At 34.8% G+C, this 17778-nt stretch overlaps 1 protein-coding gene across 1 annotated transcript in view; it reads left to right on the top strand.

The window, feature by feature from the left end:
- The window catches only part of PJA2 (praja ring finger ubiquitin ligase 2), a 79528-nt gene that overhangs the window by 37693 nt on the left and 24057 nt on the right, over nucleotides 1–17778 (top strand). Inside the window, exons 5-6 of the mRNA XM_081230859.1 lie at nucleotides 2929–3114; nucleotides 15644–15829. Coding sequence (XP_081086985.1) covers nucleotides 2929–3114; nucleotides 15644–15829 — 372 coding nt within the window. The remainder of the gene's footprint in view (nucleotides 1–2928; nucleotides 3115–15643; nucleotides 15830–17778) is intronic.

Here is a 17778-nt window from a genome sequence, read left to right as displayed (position 1 = left end):
AAAAAAAATATAGCTAGCACATCAAATTTGGAACTTTATGGATATTGCTTAAGAGATAACTAAAATGTATTTGAGTGAAAAAAAAACTGTTGTTAAAAAAAAGATTTGATAATAGTTGCTGATGACATTATTTACTAAGCACTGTTAGAATGTTTTCTATATATTAACTCATTTATTCCTCAAATGAACTCAATGAGATAGTGGATACTATTATATTTACCTGATAGGTGAGGCAATAAAGGTACAGATTGGTTAAGTAACTTTTTCACTGCTAATAACTAGTGCATTCAAATCCAGGCCAGCTGACTCCAGAACCTGTGTCCTCAACTGCTGTACCTTAAGACACAGTGTTAATGTACAACTGTAGCCAAAAATTGTGAGGACTGTAGGCAAATGGCTTAAGTTTATGAAATGCAGCTTTAGTAGAGAGGAACTGTTGAAAATTTTTGGAGTAATGTTATAAATGTACTGTTTGATATAAATGGAAGTGATAGGGATATTCAGAATGCGTTCTTTAAGTGAGTTGAGGGATTTGGGATTAAGTTTAGGGACACCAGTTAATAATTGATTGTCTCAATCTAGGTTTGGAGAAAAGCACTTGAACCAAGGGTTTTTAGGGGAAATGGAGAAAAAGGAGCTAGGACATAAGAGCCATTGAACAGAAAGAATGGAAAGTAAAAAAGGACTTAAATGTGGGAAGTTTGTGAAGAGTCAAAGATATGTGGTTTCCAGCTTAAGGGCAGGATAATACCATTAGATAGAAAATCAAGAAAGGGACTTAAATGGCAGATGAATTTTGTTATAAAAATATAATTTTTAAAAGGAGGCTGAAAATCTAAAAATGTTTGGTGGGCAGTTAGTGGTTATGAAAGCTTAGTATGGTGATCAGGGCTGGGGATATATATTTAAAAGTTATCTACTTCGAGGTGAGTGTTATGTGTAATGAGTACTAATGATGTAGGCCAGGGGTCTGCAAACTTTCTTAAGGGGCCAGATAGTAAATATTTTAGGTTTTGCTAACTAAGAGGCAAAATCTAATATAGATAGGGAAAAAAAAACATTTTTAGCTCACATACCATAAAACAAACAAACAAAACAGGCAACAGGGCCAGATTTGGCTAAAAGGCTATAGTTTGCCAGTCCTTGACATAACCTTCTTAAATATGTTGACTGTTTATCATAGACATTCCTTTTCTATTGAAATTTGGAGATATTCCATCAGTTATTTCATTAATTCAGAAAAGTTCAGAAGTTTCTATGTTATCTTTCTGGACAGGATCAATCTCTGAGAGAAATGTTTAAAAAATGAAATTTGCTTTTAAGTAAATGTTAAAAATTGCCAGAAATTAATCTAGAAATCCAACCCTACTTCTTAAAAACATTTCAAAACTGGAGTTGGTAATTTAGCTGTGAATTTGAGAAGCTTCATAGTCAAGGAAAGTTAGCTCCGTAAGCTCCTTTAAAACTATTTTCTGTGTTAGATTTTGACACTGATACAAGTCTGGAAATGATTTACTTGATCTTAGATTATTCTTTGGGTCACAGAAAATTTTACAGAGTATAAGCAGTTTTGGCTCATACCCAGTGAAGGAACACCTTTTATTTGCTATGCCAGGGCTATGTTCTGTTTCTTCTCCAGGATGTTTGGGCCCTGAAAATTGGAAGTTGATTTTATTTTTTCTACTTCTGCTAACTTCTCGGAGCTCAGATTAATGCTGCTCTTTGTTAATTGCATCTTGATCTCTTGGGTTTATCTGCCTGTAGAAGGAGACAATACCAATTATCACTTCCTTTCAAAAAAGTAAATTAAATTTTGTTATTTCTGGGTTTCTTAAAGGTCAGTGCACAAAGGGTAATATCTTTAAGAGAATTCTTGACCAGAATGGTTGATATGGTTAGAAAAAGCATTTAAGATTTATTTTCAACACTGTTAAGTAATATTTTAGCTTCTGGTAATATAAGATGTCTGATGCTTTGCAAGTTGTTGAATGTAACCAAATTAACCAAAGTTAAATACGTATACTATCTAAAAGTAATTCTTTGGAGATTTTTTTATTAACCCTTTTATCACACTTTTTCATTCCTTATCTAAATATTCTCTTGAGTTGAAATTTATTTTGTGTTCACAGTCCTACCAAAGGACTTCAGTAAAGATTTGTCAGTGCTGCTTTTTATGAATTGAATCTCTCTCCATTGTAAAGTGTTTTTTGTAAAAGGAAGAAAAAAGTAAGCTTTTAAAACATGGTAATGATGAAAATTTATTCATAGAGGATATGATATCAGTTGTCAGTATGTAATTAGAAAGTTGTTTTAAGTCAGGTGAGTAATAACTCTATTATTTATTCTAGATAGCATTTAATCTGGCATTACCGAATAAATTACTGAAAATGTTGTGTAGAAGTATGTCTAAAATATAAAGAACCTGTGTCTAAGCACCATGGAATTAGTTACTTTAATGAAGAAAATAATAAATTGATAATTTCATAACTTGCCATATGCTATATTCATTTGAAAAAGTTACATTCTGCTGAATATTTATCTCTGTATTTATTTATTTATTTATTTATTTATTTATTTATTTTTTTGCGGTACGCGGGCCTCTTACTGTTGTGGCCTCTCCTGTTGCGGAGCACAGGCTCCAGACGCGCAGGCTCAGCGGCCATGGCTCACGGGCCCAGCCACTCCACGGCATGTGGGATCTTCCTGGACCGGGGCACAAACCCGTGTCCCCTGCATCGGCAGGCGGACTCTCAACCACTGCGCCACCAGGGAAGCCCTGTATTTATTTTTTAAATATGTTAAAATTTAATTGGCACCTGATGAAACATGTAGAGCATCAGTACTCCACTGTCTACCATGATGCCTGGTTAACACTCCAAATGATAAATGCACTTGTAATGACAGTATATTTCTGTTCTAAATTTGCAGCTCAGAATGCAGTGATGGAGAATGGTCTGCCTCTTTGCCTCATCGATTTTCTGGTACGGAAAAAGATCAGTCCTCAAGTGATGAAAGCTGGGAGACGCTGCCAGGAAAAGATGAGAATGAACCTGAACTACAAAGTGATAGCAGTGGTCCCGAAGAGGAAAACCAAGAATTATCTCTTCAGGAAGGGTATGTTAACAGTAAGATTTGTTATTTTTATGCATACTGCACAAGAGTGTTGTACGTCACATTCAGATGTTGGATATGCTATTAATTGCATTTACAAGCCCTATGTAGGACCAGTAGATCCTGCTGAATTTTGTTATGCTTTCGGTATTTTCCAAAGAACAATTAAATTGAAAATAATGGTAATTACAGTGTCTTGTCTTAGATACAGTATGTGTTTCCATTTTGATTTATTGAAGAAACCTTGGACATTTAAAAGATCATTTTGGTAAGTCAGGTATGAGTGAATCAGAGCTGCCATTGCTATTCATTGAAGATAATAGCAAGGGAGAATGGGAGCCCTCAGAGGGAAATCAGTGATTTTTTCATGGAAATGCAGGCAGTAAGAAAAGTTGAAGTTTTAATATTTCTCTCTAATTGCATTGGATTATATCTCCAGAAATTAGTTGTTGATGATATATATCTTTGTCTTTTCCTAACTTTAATGGGAATGCTCTAGTGCAGGGCTTGTCAAATTTATATTACAAAGGGCCAAATAGTAAATATTTCCAGCTTTGTGTGTCAGTCTCTGTTGGAGGTACTCAGTTCTACTGTTACAGTGTAAAAGTAGCCATAGACAATATGTAAATGAATGGGTGTAACTGTCTTCCAACAAAATTTTATTTATAAAACCAGGTGGCAAGCTGGAAATAACCTGTGGGCCATAGTTAACCAGCCCTTGCTCCACTAGTATTTCCCTAGTAAGAATGATTCTGGGTTTTAGGTTGATTTCATACATATACACACACACATACACAATTTCTTTTCTCTTAAATCACATTAAGGAAATTAAAAAAAAATTTTTTTTTAATTTGGGGTATCGTTGCTTTGCAATGTTGTGTTAGTTTCTGCTGTACAGCAAAGTGAATCAGCTATATGTACACATATATCCCCTCTTTTTCTGGATTTTCTTCCCATTTAGGTCACCACAGAGCATTGAGTAGAGTTCCCTATGCTATACAGCAGGTTCTCATTAGTTATCTGTTTTATACATATTAGTGTATATATGTCAATCCCAATCACACTAAGGAAATTTTACCCTGTTTGTATTTTATAGGTTTCTGGCAAGAATGTTCATTGAATTTTTTTTTTTTTTTTTTTTTGTCAACAGTAGCTTCACCAGCCTCAGAATCCAATTTTTTTTTAATTTATTTTATTTTTTTATTAGTTTCTGCTTTATAACAAAGTGAATCAGTCATACATATACATCTGTTCCCACATCCCTTCCCTCTTGCGTCTCCCTCCCTCCCACCCTCCCTATCCCACCCCTCCAGGCGGTCACAAAGCACCAAGCTGATCTCCCTGTGCTATGCGGCTGCTTCCCACTATCTATCTACCTTACGTTTGGTACTGTATATATGTCCATGCCTCTCTTTCGCTTTGTCACAGCTTACCCTTCCCCGTCCCCATATCCTCAAGTCCATTCTCAAGTAGGTCTGTGTCTTTATTCCTGTTTTACCCCTAGGTTCTTCATGACATTTTTTTTTTCTTAAATTCCATATATATGTGTTAGCATACGGTATTTGTCTTTCTCTTTCTGAGTTACTTCACTCTGTATGACAGACTCTAGGTCTATCCACCTCATTACAAATAGCTCAGTTTCATTTCTTTTTATGGCTGAGTAATATTCCATTGTATATATGTGCCACATCTTCTTGAATTTTTTATTAAAGTCTTGTTAGCCAATGGAAATGATATAAAGATTTTTTACTTTTGGCCTAATGATCATGAGCAATTATTCTGTTACTAGATTTCCTAACATTCAGCTACCCTTACTTCTATTTAATTAACCCAACATGATCACATAGCCATGGCTTATTATTGTTTTAATGAGCTGCTAGATTCTGTTTGCTAATATTTTACATAGGATTTTTATATTGAGACCTGTAAATATGCATTGTCTCTAGCTGTGTTCTGGTTGGGTTTTGTGTTTTTTTTAATTTTTTTCTTGATAAGTTTGATACTCGCTTTGCTAAAAGGCCATATATATATATTTATATTTATATGTGTGTGTGTGTGTATCTTTTGGTGTTTAAATAGCTATTTATTCCTTTAAAGACTGTTAGTATTTGCTTGTGAAACCTTCTAAGCTTGGCGTTTTGTTGTGAGGGAGTATTTCTTTGATAATTAAATTTTTTTTCTATGATAATTGGTTGGTTCTAATTTAGTCTCTCAAGGGACCTATTTTGGTAAATATGTTTTCTTAGGAAAAACCTATTTCAACTTGGACATTAAAATTTTTACTTCTCAAAAAGTATAAATTTCCAGTTTGGGATTACTTCTGTGAGAAACTCTGGAAATAAAGCATATTAGAAAATCTGTAAAGAAAGAAATGTAAGAACATAATTGGTTTTGATAGTGGTAGGTTGAGGTGGCATGTTTTTCCTCTTCCTAACTTTATGTTTGATCATCTCTAATCACTATTAGTTAGTTTACTAAGTTTTATTCATTTTTTCATATGTAATTTGTGATAGTAACTATTCATGCAACAAATATTTATTGAGCATATAGTATGTGCCAAGCATGGTACTGGATCCTGGGATTATATCAGTGAAGAAGATAAATAAGATTCTCCCATGAAGTTTACATTATGGTGGGAGAGGCAGGTAATAAACAAGATACAAATATGATAAATTACAAACTGATAATTACTGTGAAGGGAATAAAACACTAATGTGGTAAAGTAACTGACAGGGGCTTACATTAATTAGAGTGATCAGGGAGGACTTCTTAGGAATTGACTTTTGAGCTGAGCTCTAAAAGATGAGAATTAGCAGTTAGTTGAAGGAGAGCTTTCTAGGCAAAAAGAAAGATGAGAGCAGAGGTACTGAAAAGGAAAGGGTTGGCACGTAAGATGGTACTGGGGCTAAAGCAGATGAGTGGAAAGAATAGTAATATGAGATGAAGTTGGCAGGAACCAGACTATGCAGGACATGTAGCATCTGGAATTTATTCAGAGAGCAGTGAGATTTGAAGTGGGGAATTAACTGACACACATTTTTAAAGGATCACTCTAATAGCTTTGTGGAGATCGAATTGGAAAGGGACTAAAGTAAAAAAGAGGATGAGAGTGGATTAGGCTGTGAGGGGATGGTAGTGAGAATTTAAAAAGGTGAACAGGTTTGAGAATATTTTTGAGTTATAAGTATTAGGAAGGATTGGGTGTGAGATAAGGGATGATAGTCAGTTATGCCTAGGTTTTTTGGTTGGGGCATTGGGTAGATGTTAATGTCGTTGACTGAGATGAGGAAGCCTGAGGAGAGGACTGGGAAGTAGGAACTCCTTTTTGGAATTTTAAGTGCCAGTGAGGCATGCATTGTAGATGGCAGGAGGCACTTGGATATTTAACTTACAAGTTTAAGGAAAGTATCCTGAATTGTAGGTAGGTGTACAGGTATATGTATAAACAGAAACACATTTGAAAATCATCAGCTAATTGCATTGATATCCTACAATAATAAAACTGGTAGTTTGATTTAAAAAAAAATAGAAGTCAAGTGGTGAGGGGGGACAGAACTAAAATGCTGGACAGCAGTAGTATTTCAGTTGATGGGGGAAGATCAGAGTTGAAGTGTATAGTTTGGGAGAGGTCTGAAAGTTAACTGTTGACGTAGTTAAATTTGTACGGTAAAATTTCAAGGGTAACAACTACAAGAATAAATACAGAGTATATGTATTGGAAACCAGTAGAAGAAGGAAAAAGGAATTTAAGACATGGAAAAATAACAGTTAAAGTCAATCCAAATAAGTAAAAAAAAAAAAAGGGAAGGAAGAAAAAGCATAAAAAAGGGAAGAAAAATAGAGATGTAAGAAAAAGTCCTGTAATAAATATAAATTGCTTACTCTCTGCTTGTGAAAGAAAAGCTTCAAATCAGTTGGATTTTTTTAAAGTTAAATGCTGTTTACAAAAGACACACTTAAAGCATTAATATACAGAAAGATTGAAAGTAAAAGGGCAGAAAATGATATTTCAGGGAAATACTAAAAGAAATGGACTAATTATACTAACATTAGCAATTTAGACTTAAAGACAGAAAAAGCATTAATGGGGAGAGTGGAGGTCACTATCTAGTAAGTCCAATTTACTAGTAAAATGTAGCAGTTTTAAACTTGAATGCACAGACTTAAAATATATACAGCAAAATTTCACCAAATTAGAGAACATTGACAGATTTTCTGTCATATTAGAAAATTTTTAAATACCTTTCTCAATAATTCATGGATATAAAAAATTAATTGCAAATTTGAACAACTTACTTAAGCATGCTTTAATGAACACTGCATGCTGTGGAATACACAAACACACAAAACTGAACATGTACTAGACTGCAAAGTACAGGTTAACACATTTCAAAGAATCAATATCCTGGAGACCATTTTCTCTGACCACAGTGCAATTAATTTAGAAATAATACAAATATAAATTCTTAATATATAAATATACTTTATATGTATATAAAACCCTCCATGCATTTTAAATTATCCATCCTTTTTAAAAAGCAGTAGGACAAAGAAGAAATCATACTAGAAGTTTAAAATGCTCACCAACTCAATGATAATGGAAATACCACCAATCAAAATCTGTGGAATTGCAATGAAATTGATATTTAAAGGGAAATTTATCTTTATAAATCCTTATGTTAGAAAAGAACAAAAGCTGAAAATGGAGTAGCTATGCATTTAACTTAAAAAACAGAAAAGAAATATTAGAATAACAAAGAAACTAAGGAGATAAGAATTAGAATTAGGGAAGGTAAGAACAAAAATCAATAAATCAAAACAGTTACGATAGAGAGAATCAAAGAAATCAGAAGCTGATACTTTGAAAAGATTAAGAAAAAGAGACATTCTACTTGCTAGTGAACAGGAAAATAAAGATGACACAAATAAATAATACTGAAATACAAAAGTGGACACAGCTGCAAACACAAAGTTTGTATAGACTTTTAAAAAAGAGTACTATGAACTTTATACCAGTAAATTTGAAAACTTAGAAGTTGACAAATTCCTAGAAAAATAGAATTCACCAAAACTCACTCAAGAAGAAATAGGAAACCTAAATAATATGATAACTATTACAGATACATAATCAGTGGTTTAAAATCTTCCCATGGAGAAAACAACTGATCCAGGTGATTTTAGAGCTGAATTCTCTTAAACTAAACTTTCAAGGATCATATCACACTACCCTTCGAGAGAATGGAAAAAGAACTATTTCTCCAAGTCATTCAAATAAGGCCAGAATAACCCTAATACCAAAAGAGTTTGTGAAGAAAATTATAAACCAATTTCATTCATTAAAATACTCATCAAAATCTTAAACAGAATTATTGGAAATCTGAATTTGTGTGTTCTTTTTAACAGATAAAACTCAGTTACCAATCTGAGTTTATTCCAGATATACAAAAGTAGTTTCACATTGAATACCTGTAATGTCATCACCAAATTATTAGCAAAATACAGGAGAAAATTCATATGATAAATTCTATAGATGCAAGGGGAAAAAATCACTTAGTAATGTTCAGTGCCTCCTTATGATAAAAATTCAGAAACTAAAATCAGAACAGAATTTCCTTGCCCTCATAAAAACTATCTAAAAAAAATAGAAATCGTTTCAATAAGGAAGCATTAAAAAAAATTTCCCCTTAAGATCAGGAGCAAGACAAGTTGCACCATTTCTGTAGCCATTGTGGGGGAAAGTATTAGCATGGCAGGATGGGAGAATAATAAAAGACAGAAAAATAAAAGAAGATATAAAGGAAGAGACACCAAAAAGGAAAGAACCAAACTAGGAAAATACATTTACAGTATAAAGTCTTAATGTGCAGAATGTATAAAGAACTCCTAGGGCTTCCCTGGTGGTGCAGTGGTTGAGAGTCCGCCTGCCGATGCAGGGGACGCGGGTTCATGCCCCGGTCTGGGAAGATCCCACATGCCGCAGAGCAGCTGGGCCCGTGAGCCATGGCTGCTGAGCCTGCACGTCTGGAGCCTGTGCTCCTCAACGGGAGAGGCCACAACAGTGAGAGGCCCGCATACCGCAAAAAAAAAACCAAAAACCAAGAAAGAACTCCTAGACATCAGTAAGAAAAACTGACAGTCTGATTGCAAAATCATCAAAACATTGAGCAGATAATTCAATGAAGAAGAAATATTAATGGTGAATAAAAATATCAAAAGATGCTTACTTAGATCATTAGTAATCAGGGGAGTGTACATTAAGATTACAAGGAGGTATCATCTTTTACCCACCCATCGGATTAGCAAATATTAAGAAATATGACAATGTCAGGTGTTTTGGAGGATATAAATCAATTCTTACACACTGCTTGTTGAGGTGGATATTACCCAAATATTAATTAATAAGAGAAAAATTAGTGGCATATTCGTACATGGAGTATTACACAGCAATGGTAATGAATGAGGCACAGCTATGTGCAAAAACATGGATGAACCTTAAAGATAGAATGTTGAGTGAGAACAACCATTCCTGGGAAAATGTGTATGATACCTATTTCATAAAGCTTAAAAACAAGCAGTAGTAAATATCTTGTTTAAGTATGCAAAAATAGTGAAAACATCTTTCAAAAAATGATGGAAGTGGGGCTTCCCTGGTGGCACAGTGGTTAAGAATTCGCCTCCCAGTGCAGGGGACATGGGTTCAATCCCTGGTCCAGGAGGATCCCACGAACTGTGGAAGCAGCTGGGCCCGTGTGCTGCAACTGCTAAGCCTGCGCTCTAGAGCCAGCAAGCCACAACTACTAAGCCCGCGTGCCACAACTGTTGAGGCCCACACGCCTGAAGCCCCTGCTCCGCAACAAGAGAAGCCACCATAATGAGAAGCCCGTGCACCGCAATGAAGAGTGGCCCCTGCTCGCTGCAACTAGAGAAAGCCCGCGTGCATAGCAACGAAGACCGAACGCAGGCAAAAATTTAAAAAATAATAATAAATATTTTTTAAAATTAAAAAAAAAAAAAGCAATAGAGGGACTTCCCTGGTGGTCCAGTGGTTAAGAATCCTCCTTGCAATGCAGGGGACGCCAGTTCAACCCCTGGTCGGGGAACTAGGATCCCACATGCCACAGGGCAGCTAAGCCTGCACACCACAACTAGAGAGCCCAAAAGATCCTGCGTGCTGCAACCAAGACCCGACACAGCCAAAAAAAATGAATAAATAAATAAATATTTAAAAAAAAGAAAAATGCAGTGGAATGATAACAGCATCAAGATAGTACTTTGCTCTGTGGTCAGGCCAAGGGGATAGGAAAAGTGTAGAAAACAAGGTATATGCTAGTCAGTGGTAATATTCTAGTTCCTGGCTTAGGTGGTGGGTTTATGAATGTTCAGTATAATATGCTTTATAACTAAAATAGATTGTATATATTTTTTATTTAAAAAAAAGAAATTAAAAAATAAAGGGAATTGAAGGTGAGAAAATGGAGATACCCAATTCTTTACTAAAGGGAAGAGATTACAGGTGGATTTGGGGCCTAGAAAAGTGTTGTTCTCACCCCTAAAAACCTAAAAGCATGATTGTTTGCTTGTAGAATGTTCAAGAAGAAAGTAATTAACTGATAATTATAGCAAAGATAAGGTGAAGTTCTTGAGAAGATGAGACGAAGATGGAAAGGGATCCAGAGCTCAGGGAGAGGGTCTATAGGAGCAGAGACTCCTCCATTGTAACTCGTGGGAAGGTAACAGGTAGGTACAAGTGTAGGTGAGTCTGTAGATTTGCTGCTGGGAAGAAAAGATGAGTCTCGAGTGACTTCAGTATTCTCATTGTTACTAGATGTTGAGAGATGGGGAGGATAGGAAGGTGAAATTTAAGAAGAAAAAGGTGGGAAATGGGCTTTCAGAGAACTAGACAACAGACTTGCTAGGTAGACACTTAGTAATTGCTGGACAGTACTAAGTGTCCATTTGCGATTTATGTTTTTGAATTTAAAGTTAAATTAGAGACATCACACTTTTGTATTTTTCTTTAGGCTTTTCCAGCTGTTCTGGTGACTTTACAAACTTTTAATGTAAATACTCAACATTTTTTAGTAAAAATTTAATAATAAAATTTTTCTATTAATCAATGCTAAATATATTAGAATAAAGAAACAATTCTTCAAATTAAGTGCTGGGAATCCATCTTTGCAACTGGATGCCATGGAATCCATGCAAAGGATTTGCAACAGGGTACCCTTGATTTTGTAAGCTGTAATTCCCTTTAGGCTTTTTTGACTCTTAAGTCAAATTTCATTTACTTTCCTCTGTACTTTACCTCCACGATAGGGATTAGAAATCTTAAACATTTGCTATACAATTAGAATTATTAAAAATGAGCTTATATCTAAAGCTTAGCAAGTACTTAAATGTATGTGTGTTTTGAGTTATAAAATGAAAACCGGTTAGTTAAATACCATTTAACTAAGAATGTTTATTATGCTCTCTAGAATTTTATAAAATAAATTTCTTATAATATAGCTATATTATTTTATGAAAGCCTTAGCCCTTTAAAATGTTGGTATTAACCTGAAGATTTAATAGTCTGTGCTGTTTTTAATGAATACTCAAATTGCTGATTTTATTAGCTAAAGGAAGCCACTCAGATTTGTAAAATCAGAGTAGTTAGTGTTTTCCGGGATTTAATTTGATTTGTCTACCTTTCATTTTCTTCATTTCTCAGGAAATTCTATGATGCATGATTATATAATAGCATATTTTAAAACTTTTTAATGAAAATTTCTTTAAGATACCCAATAGTATTAGTTTATTGGTATATCTTAATACTTTTAATATTGCTATTCCAGTAATATTATTAAATTTAGTTTCTGTTATTGAAGAATAGAGATCTTTAATCATGAAGCATAAATCATTAAGGGATCAACAGTCTATTTATCTGAAGCTTTGAAGTAACAGTATAGCCTGTAATTAAGAGAATATCATGTGGGTGGTCTTCTAGGATTTTCACTGGAGGTAGGTTGTGCAGATACCTGATGGGGCATTTTTGGCTTCCTGTTACGGCAGCAGCATTCATTTCCTCCAAACTGTGCTGAAATTGCTCAAAAGGAAAGAACAGCTTGGCAATTTCCCTTCACAGGTGAAATACTTGTGACATTGGTAGTAGTGGCGGTAGGGCTTCTGCATCTTCCATCTACTGGGTTACTTTTTTAGACTTGACCATTTGGAGGTATGGTTAGATAATATGTCTTTTTTTTTTTTTTTTTTTTTTTTTCTTTCTGCGGTATGCGGGCCTCTCACTCTTGTGGCCTCTCCCGTTGCGGAGCACAGGCTCCGGATGCGCAGGCCCAGCGGCCATGGCTCACGGGCCCAGCCGCTCCGCGGCATATGGGATCCTCCCAGACCGGGGCACGAACCCGTATCCCCTGCATCGGCAGGCGGACTCTCAACCACTGCGCCACCAGGGAGGCCCCGATAATATGTCTTTTTAAGTCTCATAAATTACTATGTAACATTGTAATGACATTTTGTTGATTTTTGAATTACCAAAATGAAGAAAGGGCCTTGAGGTCTAAATTTTTGTGAATGTGTTACATATGGTGTGTGTATGTTATGGGCATATGTGTATATATATAGGGAGGAAGAAAACAGAGATTGCTGAAATGTTTTCAAGATTTTTTTTGTTTTTGTTTTTTTTTTTGTTTTTGTTTTTGCGGTACGCGGGCCTCTCACTGTTGTGGCTTCTCCCATTGCGGAGCACAGGCTCCGGACGCGCAGGCTCAGCGGCCATGGCTCACGGGCCCAGCCGCTCCGCGGCACATGGGATCTTCCCAGACCGGGTCACGAACCTGTGTCCCCTGCATCGGCAGGCGGACTCTCAACCACTGCGCCACCAGGAAAGCCCCAAGTTTTTTTAAGCATCTAAACTTACATTATATACTTACATTCCCATGGGGATATTTGTTTCTCTTGTTAGCTACACAAAGTGAAAGATACTTTTGACCCTATTGTTCCGAATCTCTCTTTTTTTTTTTTTTTTTGAGATCAAAATTCCTTTTGTTATACTGTCAAGCCAACTCTGGCCCAGCACATGGCTCCTCTTCTAGCCTGATAAGTTTTGTGTTAAATGGTGAATGAACTTTATGTAACATGTTGAAAGCATATGCTACACAGCACTTATTTTGTTTCTGTAACTGTGTTATAATGAGTCATGAAAGACAATCAAATGTTTAAGCAAAATATGTAGCCAAGAATTGTTTATATAGTAAAAGAGTATTAATGACATTTTTGTTTATTGATTCAGAATTATTTCTTATTTTAGTTTCCTTTGAATTTAAAAAAACTCACAAATTAATGTTTATTTCTTATACTGAATCATTTTCACCAATGTATTTGAGTTTTATGTTATGTATCTGAAGTACAGAGTAACAGAGTCATTTTGATGGCTGTATAATAGGAAACAGAAATGTATTTAGAAATAACATTAGAAATAACAGACATTTCCAAGGACTATTCTGGGCTTAATCTCTAAATTATTCGACTTTTAAAAGATTATTTTTCAAGGATTTATTATTACATTTGCAACACAGAGAGAGAGAGAGTACCTATGATGTATCAAGCACTTGTTACAGGAAGTAAGGCTACAATGATGAGAGACAACATTGTATGCCCTTGAGAAGTTCCCAGTCTAGGAGAAGACAAATGAGTCAGCAGAAGAGTTACAGTACAATGTGGCAAGTACTCTCATAAAGGTGTGAAGGGAGATGTGCTGGTTAGGAATTTTTAGTTTGATTTTGTATTTTAAAACCATTTGAGGCTTAATTTTTCATTGGACCTAATTATTATGCATGAAACGAAAACATCTACTGTCTTATGTATTAAACATTAAAAATTTAACAAAATAAGCACATTTTGTTATGCTAATTTCTCTGATTTTACGAGACAATCTTATAAATGTGTTATTCTGAAGTGTAGTTTAGGATCTGAAATTAAGGAAACATTTATGAATTTAGCTATACAAAGAGATACTGTTTCTTTGTATTTAAAATGTGTTGATTCTTGTATGTGGGCATTATCTGCATCTCTTTCATAAATATTTTTATCCCTCAAGTTAAATTTGCACATTAGAATGAATAGAATTCTAATTAGAGTTGTTCTTCAAGTTGAAATACATACATTGTTGTATAACATTATTTCTCATCTTAAAACCCAAACTAAAATTAAACTTTGCCAAGACTATATTTAGCCTCCTTTTGATATAGTAAAAGGTATTTTTTGTTAAATAAAATGAAAAAGAAAATCCTACCAGTATAATTTATTTATAAATGGTCATTGCAGCCTTGAAATACCTTTTTTTTCTTATATATTATAATTATTAATATTTCTCCATTTGGTCTTTGTGTCCAGATTTTTGGTGTTTTGACTTTTCTGTAAGTGTTTTCTTTAATGTGTATGTTGTGAAATTTAACAATCGGTTTATCCTTGGCTTCAAGGTTTTGCATAATGTTTAAAATGACACTGAGATTTTTGTAAAAATGTCTCTCCTGATTCTTCTAGTACTTTTTTTGTTTAGTGGTGTTGAGGATGGACATGCATTTTTTAAAAGTAGATCTGGAATTTATTTAAGGCTAAATAATGACATAGAGATTTAACTCCCTCCCTCCAGGTGGATACCCAGTTGTCTCAATATCATTTATCGAGTGATCCTTTTCCTTATAGTTTTGAAATACTTCTTTCATCTTTCTTATTTTCTTTATTAATTTCTCTGTCCCTGTTTCTGTGAGCTTATTTTCTAGTGGGAGAATGACTAACAGTAAACAAATAAGAAAATGATAAGTAAAAGTAAGTTCTGTAATGAAAACGAGAAGAATGACATATAGTCAGTGACTGGTGATCTACTTAAAATGAGTGGTCAAGACAGGCTTCCCTGAAAGAAGTGACATTTACTCTGAAAACCAAGGAAGGAGGCTGTGCAAAACTCTGGTGAAAGTACATTTCAGGTAGAGGAAATGGCCCCAAGGTGAATGACCTCATTGCTCCAAGAGAAGAGAGAATAATAGGAGTATAGTAAATGAGGAATGGGGGAAGAGTGGTGAGGAACTAGGAAGAGTTGGAAAAGAGGGCTGAGGGGAAAGCATGTATTATGTAGAGATTCATAGGCCGGGCTGAGCACTTGGGTTTTATTTTAACTGTGAAGGGAAACTACTCAAGATCAGGGCTTAAAGATTCAGATTGTCTAGGATGAGTTTTTCTTATTTTTCTCCTGCAAAAGAGGAAATATAGGAACATAGACAGTATGTATATCAAATAAATAGGTTATTATGTAATTAGGAGGTATTTCTATATACGTATGACTCTAACAAATTTGCTTCCCTTTTAAATAATTTTACATTTTAAAGAAAACAGATTTTTAGAATCATCTAAGTACCAAGAATTTAGAACTCAAAGAATAAAGTATCTACTTGCACTAAATAGAACTCTTTAAAGAAAAAATTTATGATGTGTTTCAAAAATAATATTTTTTCTTCCATTAAAATGTTTGTATTAGGGAACAGACATCCTTGGAAGAAGGAGAAATTCCTTGGTTACAGTACAATGAAGTCAATGAAAGCAGCAGTGATGAAGGAAATGAGCCTGCCAACGAATTTGCACAGCCAGAAGCTTTCATGTTGGATGGTAACAATAACCTTGAGGATGACTCCAGTGTGAGTGAAGACTTGGATGTGGACTGGAGGTATGTAGCGCAGTGTGATTACCATCCTTAATTGATCATTGAGTAGAATTTGTTTTTGATTCTGAATTATGAAAACTGAATCTCTGATAATCAGCTAAGAAATATCTCAATTTTCTCATCTGTCAGTCTTCCTCTCCCTCAAAGCTCATTTCAGATGTCACTTCATACGTGAACTTCTTTCTTACTCCAGTCATTGACCTCTTCCTTCTTTGACCGTTAGCTCTATGGAAGCTCACTTTATATACTAGTTATTTATACACTTAATGGTTTGAGGTTTCTGACTTTTAAATTTGGCTTTTTAAAAAAAATTTTTTTTACAACAAATGCATGTCATGTATCCCCATCTCCTTAATATAACACTTAGTATAATCCTTTAAAAATAAAAAGTCCATGACGAATACTACCTGAAGAATTTCAAAACCTGTGATTGAATCATAAGACTATAGTTTTCCTTCTCCATATGCAAAATATGGAAAATATAATTGTACCTTCTCAGAGATGTTGAGTGTATTAAATTTACTTTATGCTGACAAAGAGCAGTGAGCTTCAAATAAAAGTAACATATAAATTAAATGGATTATAGAATTGTTATGGCTCATGATACAATCATCAGAATTTAACTGTTTTGGTTTATAAACTTATTTTTCAAGTGTGCAGTAACCCTCTGGAAGCAGCTAATTATTGAGATGTAGAGGGAATGTTCCAACTAATCCCTTTTTGTTACTTTTTCTGGAAAAATCACGACTTGGTACTACCCTCGTTTTCATCTCTGCACAGATATATTTTTAAGAATTTGTCTTGATTTTCCTGTTAAAATTCCATTACAGAAAATTTAGAAAAACAAAGGTAAGAAAAACTCATTCATACCCCAGGTAACCCTGCAGGTTTCTAGAACTTATGTTTTTAAGGCCTGCTTTGTGTCTTCAGTTTCTCTTTCTGAGTGTTTAGTTACTTCTTTGTACTTCTCCAAATTGTTCCAGACATGAAACTCAACATCTCCATGAATTCCTCCGTACTGTTTCCTTTTCTCACTCCCCAGGGGAAGAAAAAAATTATATGTTCAGAGCAGACTCTTACTGACCATGTTGTGGAAGTAGAAGTGGGGTTTCCTCACAGCCACACAAACAATTTGTCATTCCATCCTAAATATTCTCCTCCAAAGCCTATTTTCTGTCTTCCCAAACATTGTGGAAAATCAGTGGCTTCACCTAGTCCTAGTCTTGGTGATCTTGACACCCCCTTCATTTCTTGCCTCTTTTATGTCTGCCCATTCCCATTACTGAACTCCTTGTTAATTCTGATGTCTTCTCTGATGACATTATACAAAGTCATTACAGTGCTCGGCAGGGACAGAATTGCCTATTTAGTGTCATCTATGTGGGTTGGGAGGCAGTTATGGTTTTATATGAGGAATTTTGTTCTTTTGCACATTTTTGAAATTTTATAAATACAATTTTTACAGCTCCATTATATAGGTGCTCCATCCTATAGATGCACTAAAATTTAATTATTTCCCCATTGAAATAGTGCAGTAAACTCCCCCCCCCCCATAAAACTTGATCTGTACTTCAGTTTATTTCTTTAGGACAGATTAACAAGAGGTGACATTACTGAGATGTGTGATATTTTTTAAGATCTCGATGCATTGGATGTATTTCTAAATAACTTTCAAAACAGGTTTCACATAAAAATTTTTTTTTCTCCACTTGTTTTTGCAGTCCATTGGTCCCATCAGCTTTTTTTTCTTTTTAATTTATTTATTTTATTTATTTATTCTTGGCTGCATTGGGTCTTCATTGCTGCACACAGGCTTTTCTCTAGTTGCGGCGAGCGGGGACCGCAACTAGAGAAAACTTCGTTGTGGTGCGCAGGCTTCTCATTGCAGTGGCTTCTCTAGTTGCGGAGCACAGGCTCTAGGCATGCAGAGAGTGCAGGCTCAGTAGTTGTGG

This window comes from Mesoplodon bidens (assembly GCF_964165515.1).
Source record: "Mesoplodon bidens genome assembly, chromosome: 4".
Classification (NCBI taxonomy): domain Eukaryota; kingdom Metazoa; phylum Chordata; class Mammalia; order Artiodactyla; family Ziphiidae; genus Mesoplodon; species Mesoplodon bidens.
Note: the sequence above shows the minus strand (reverse complement) of the source record. Positions and strands in the feature narration are given on the sequence as shown.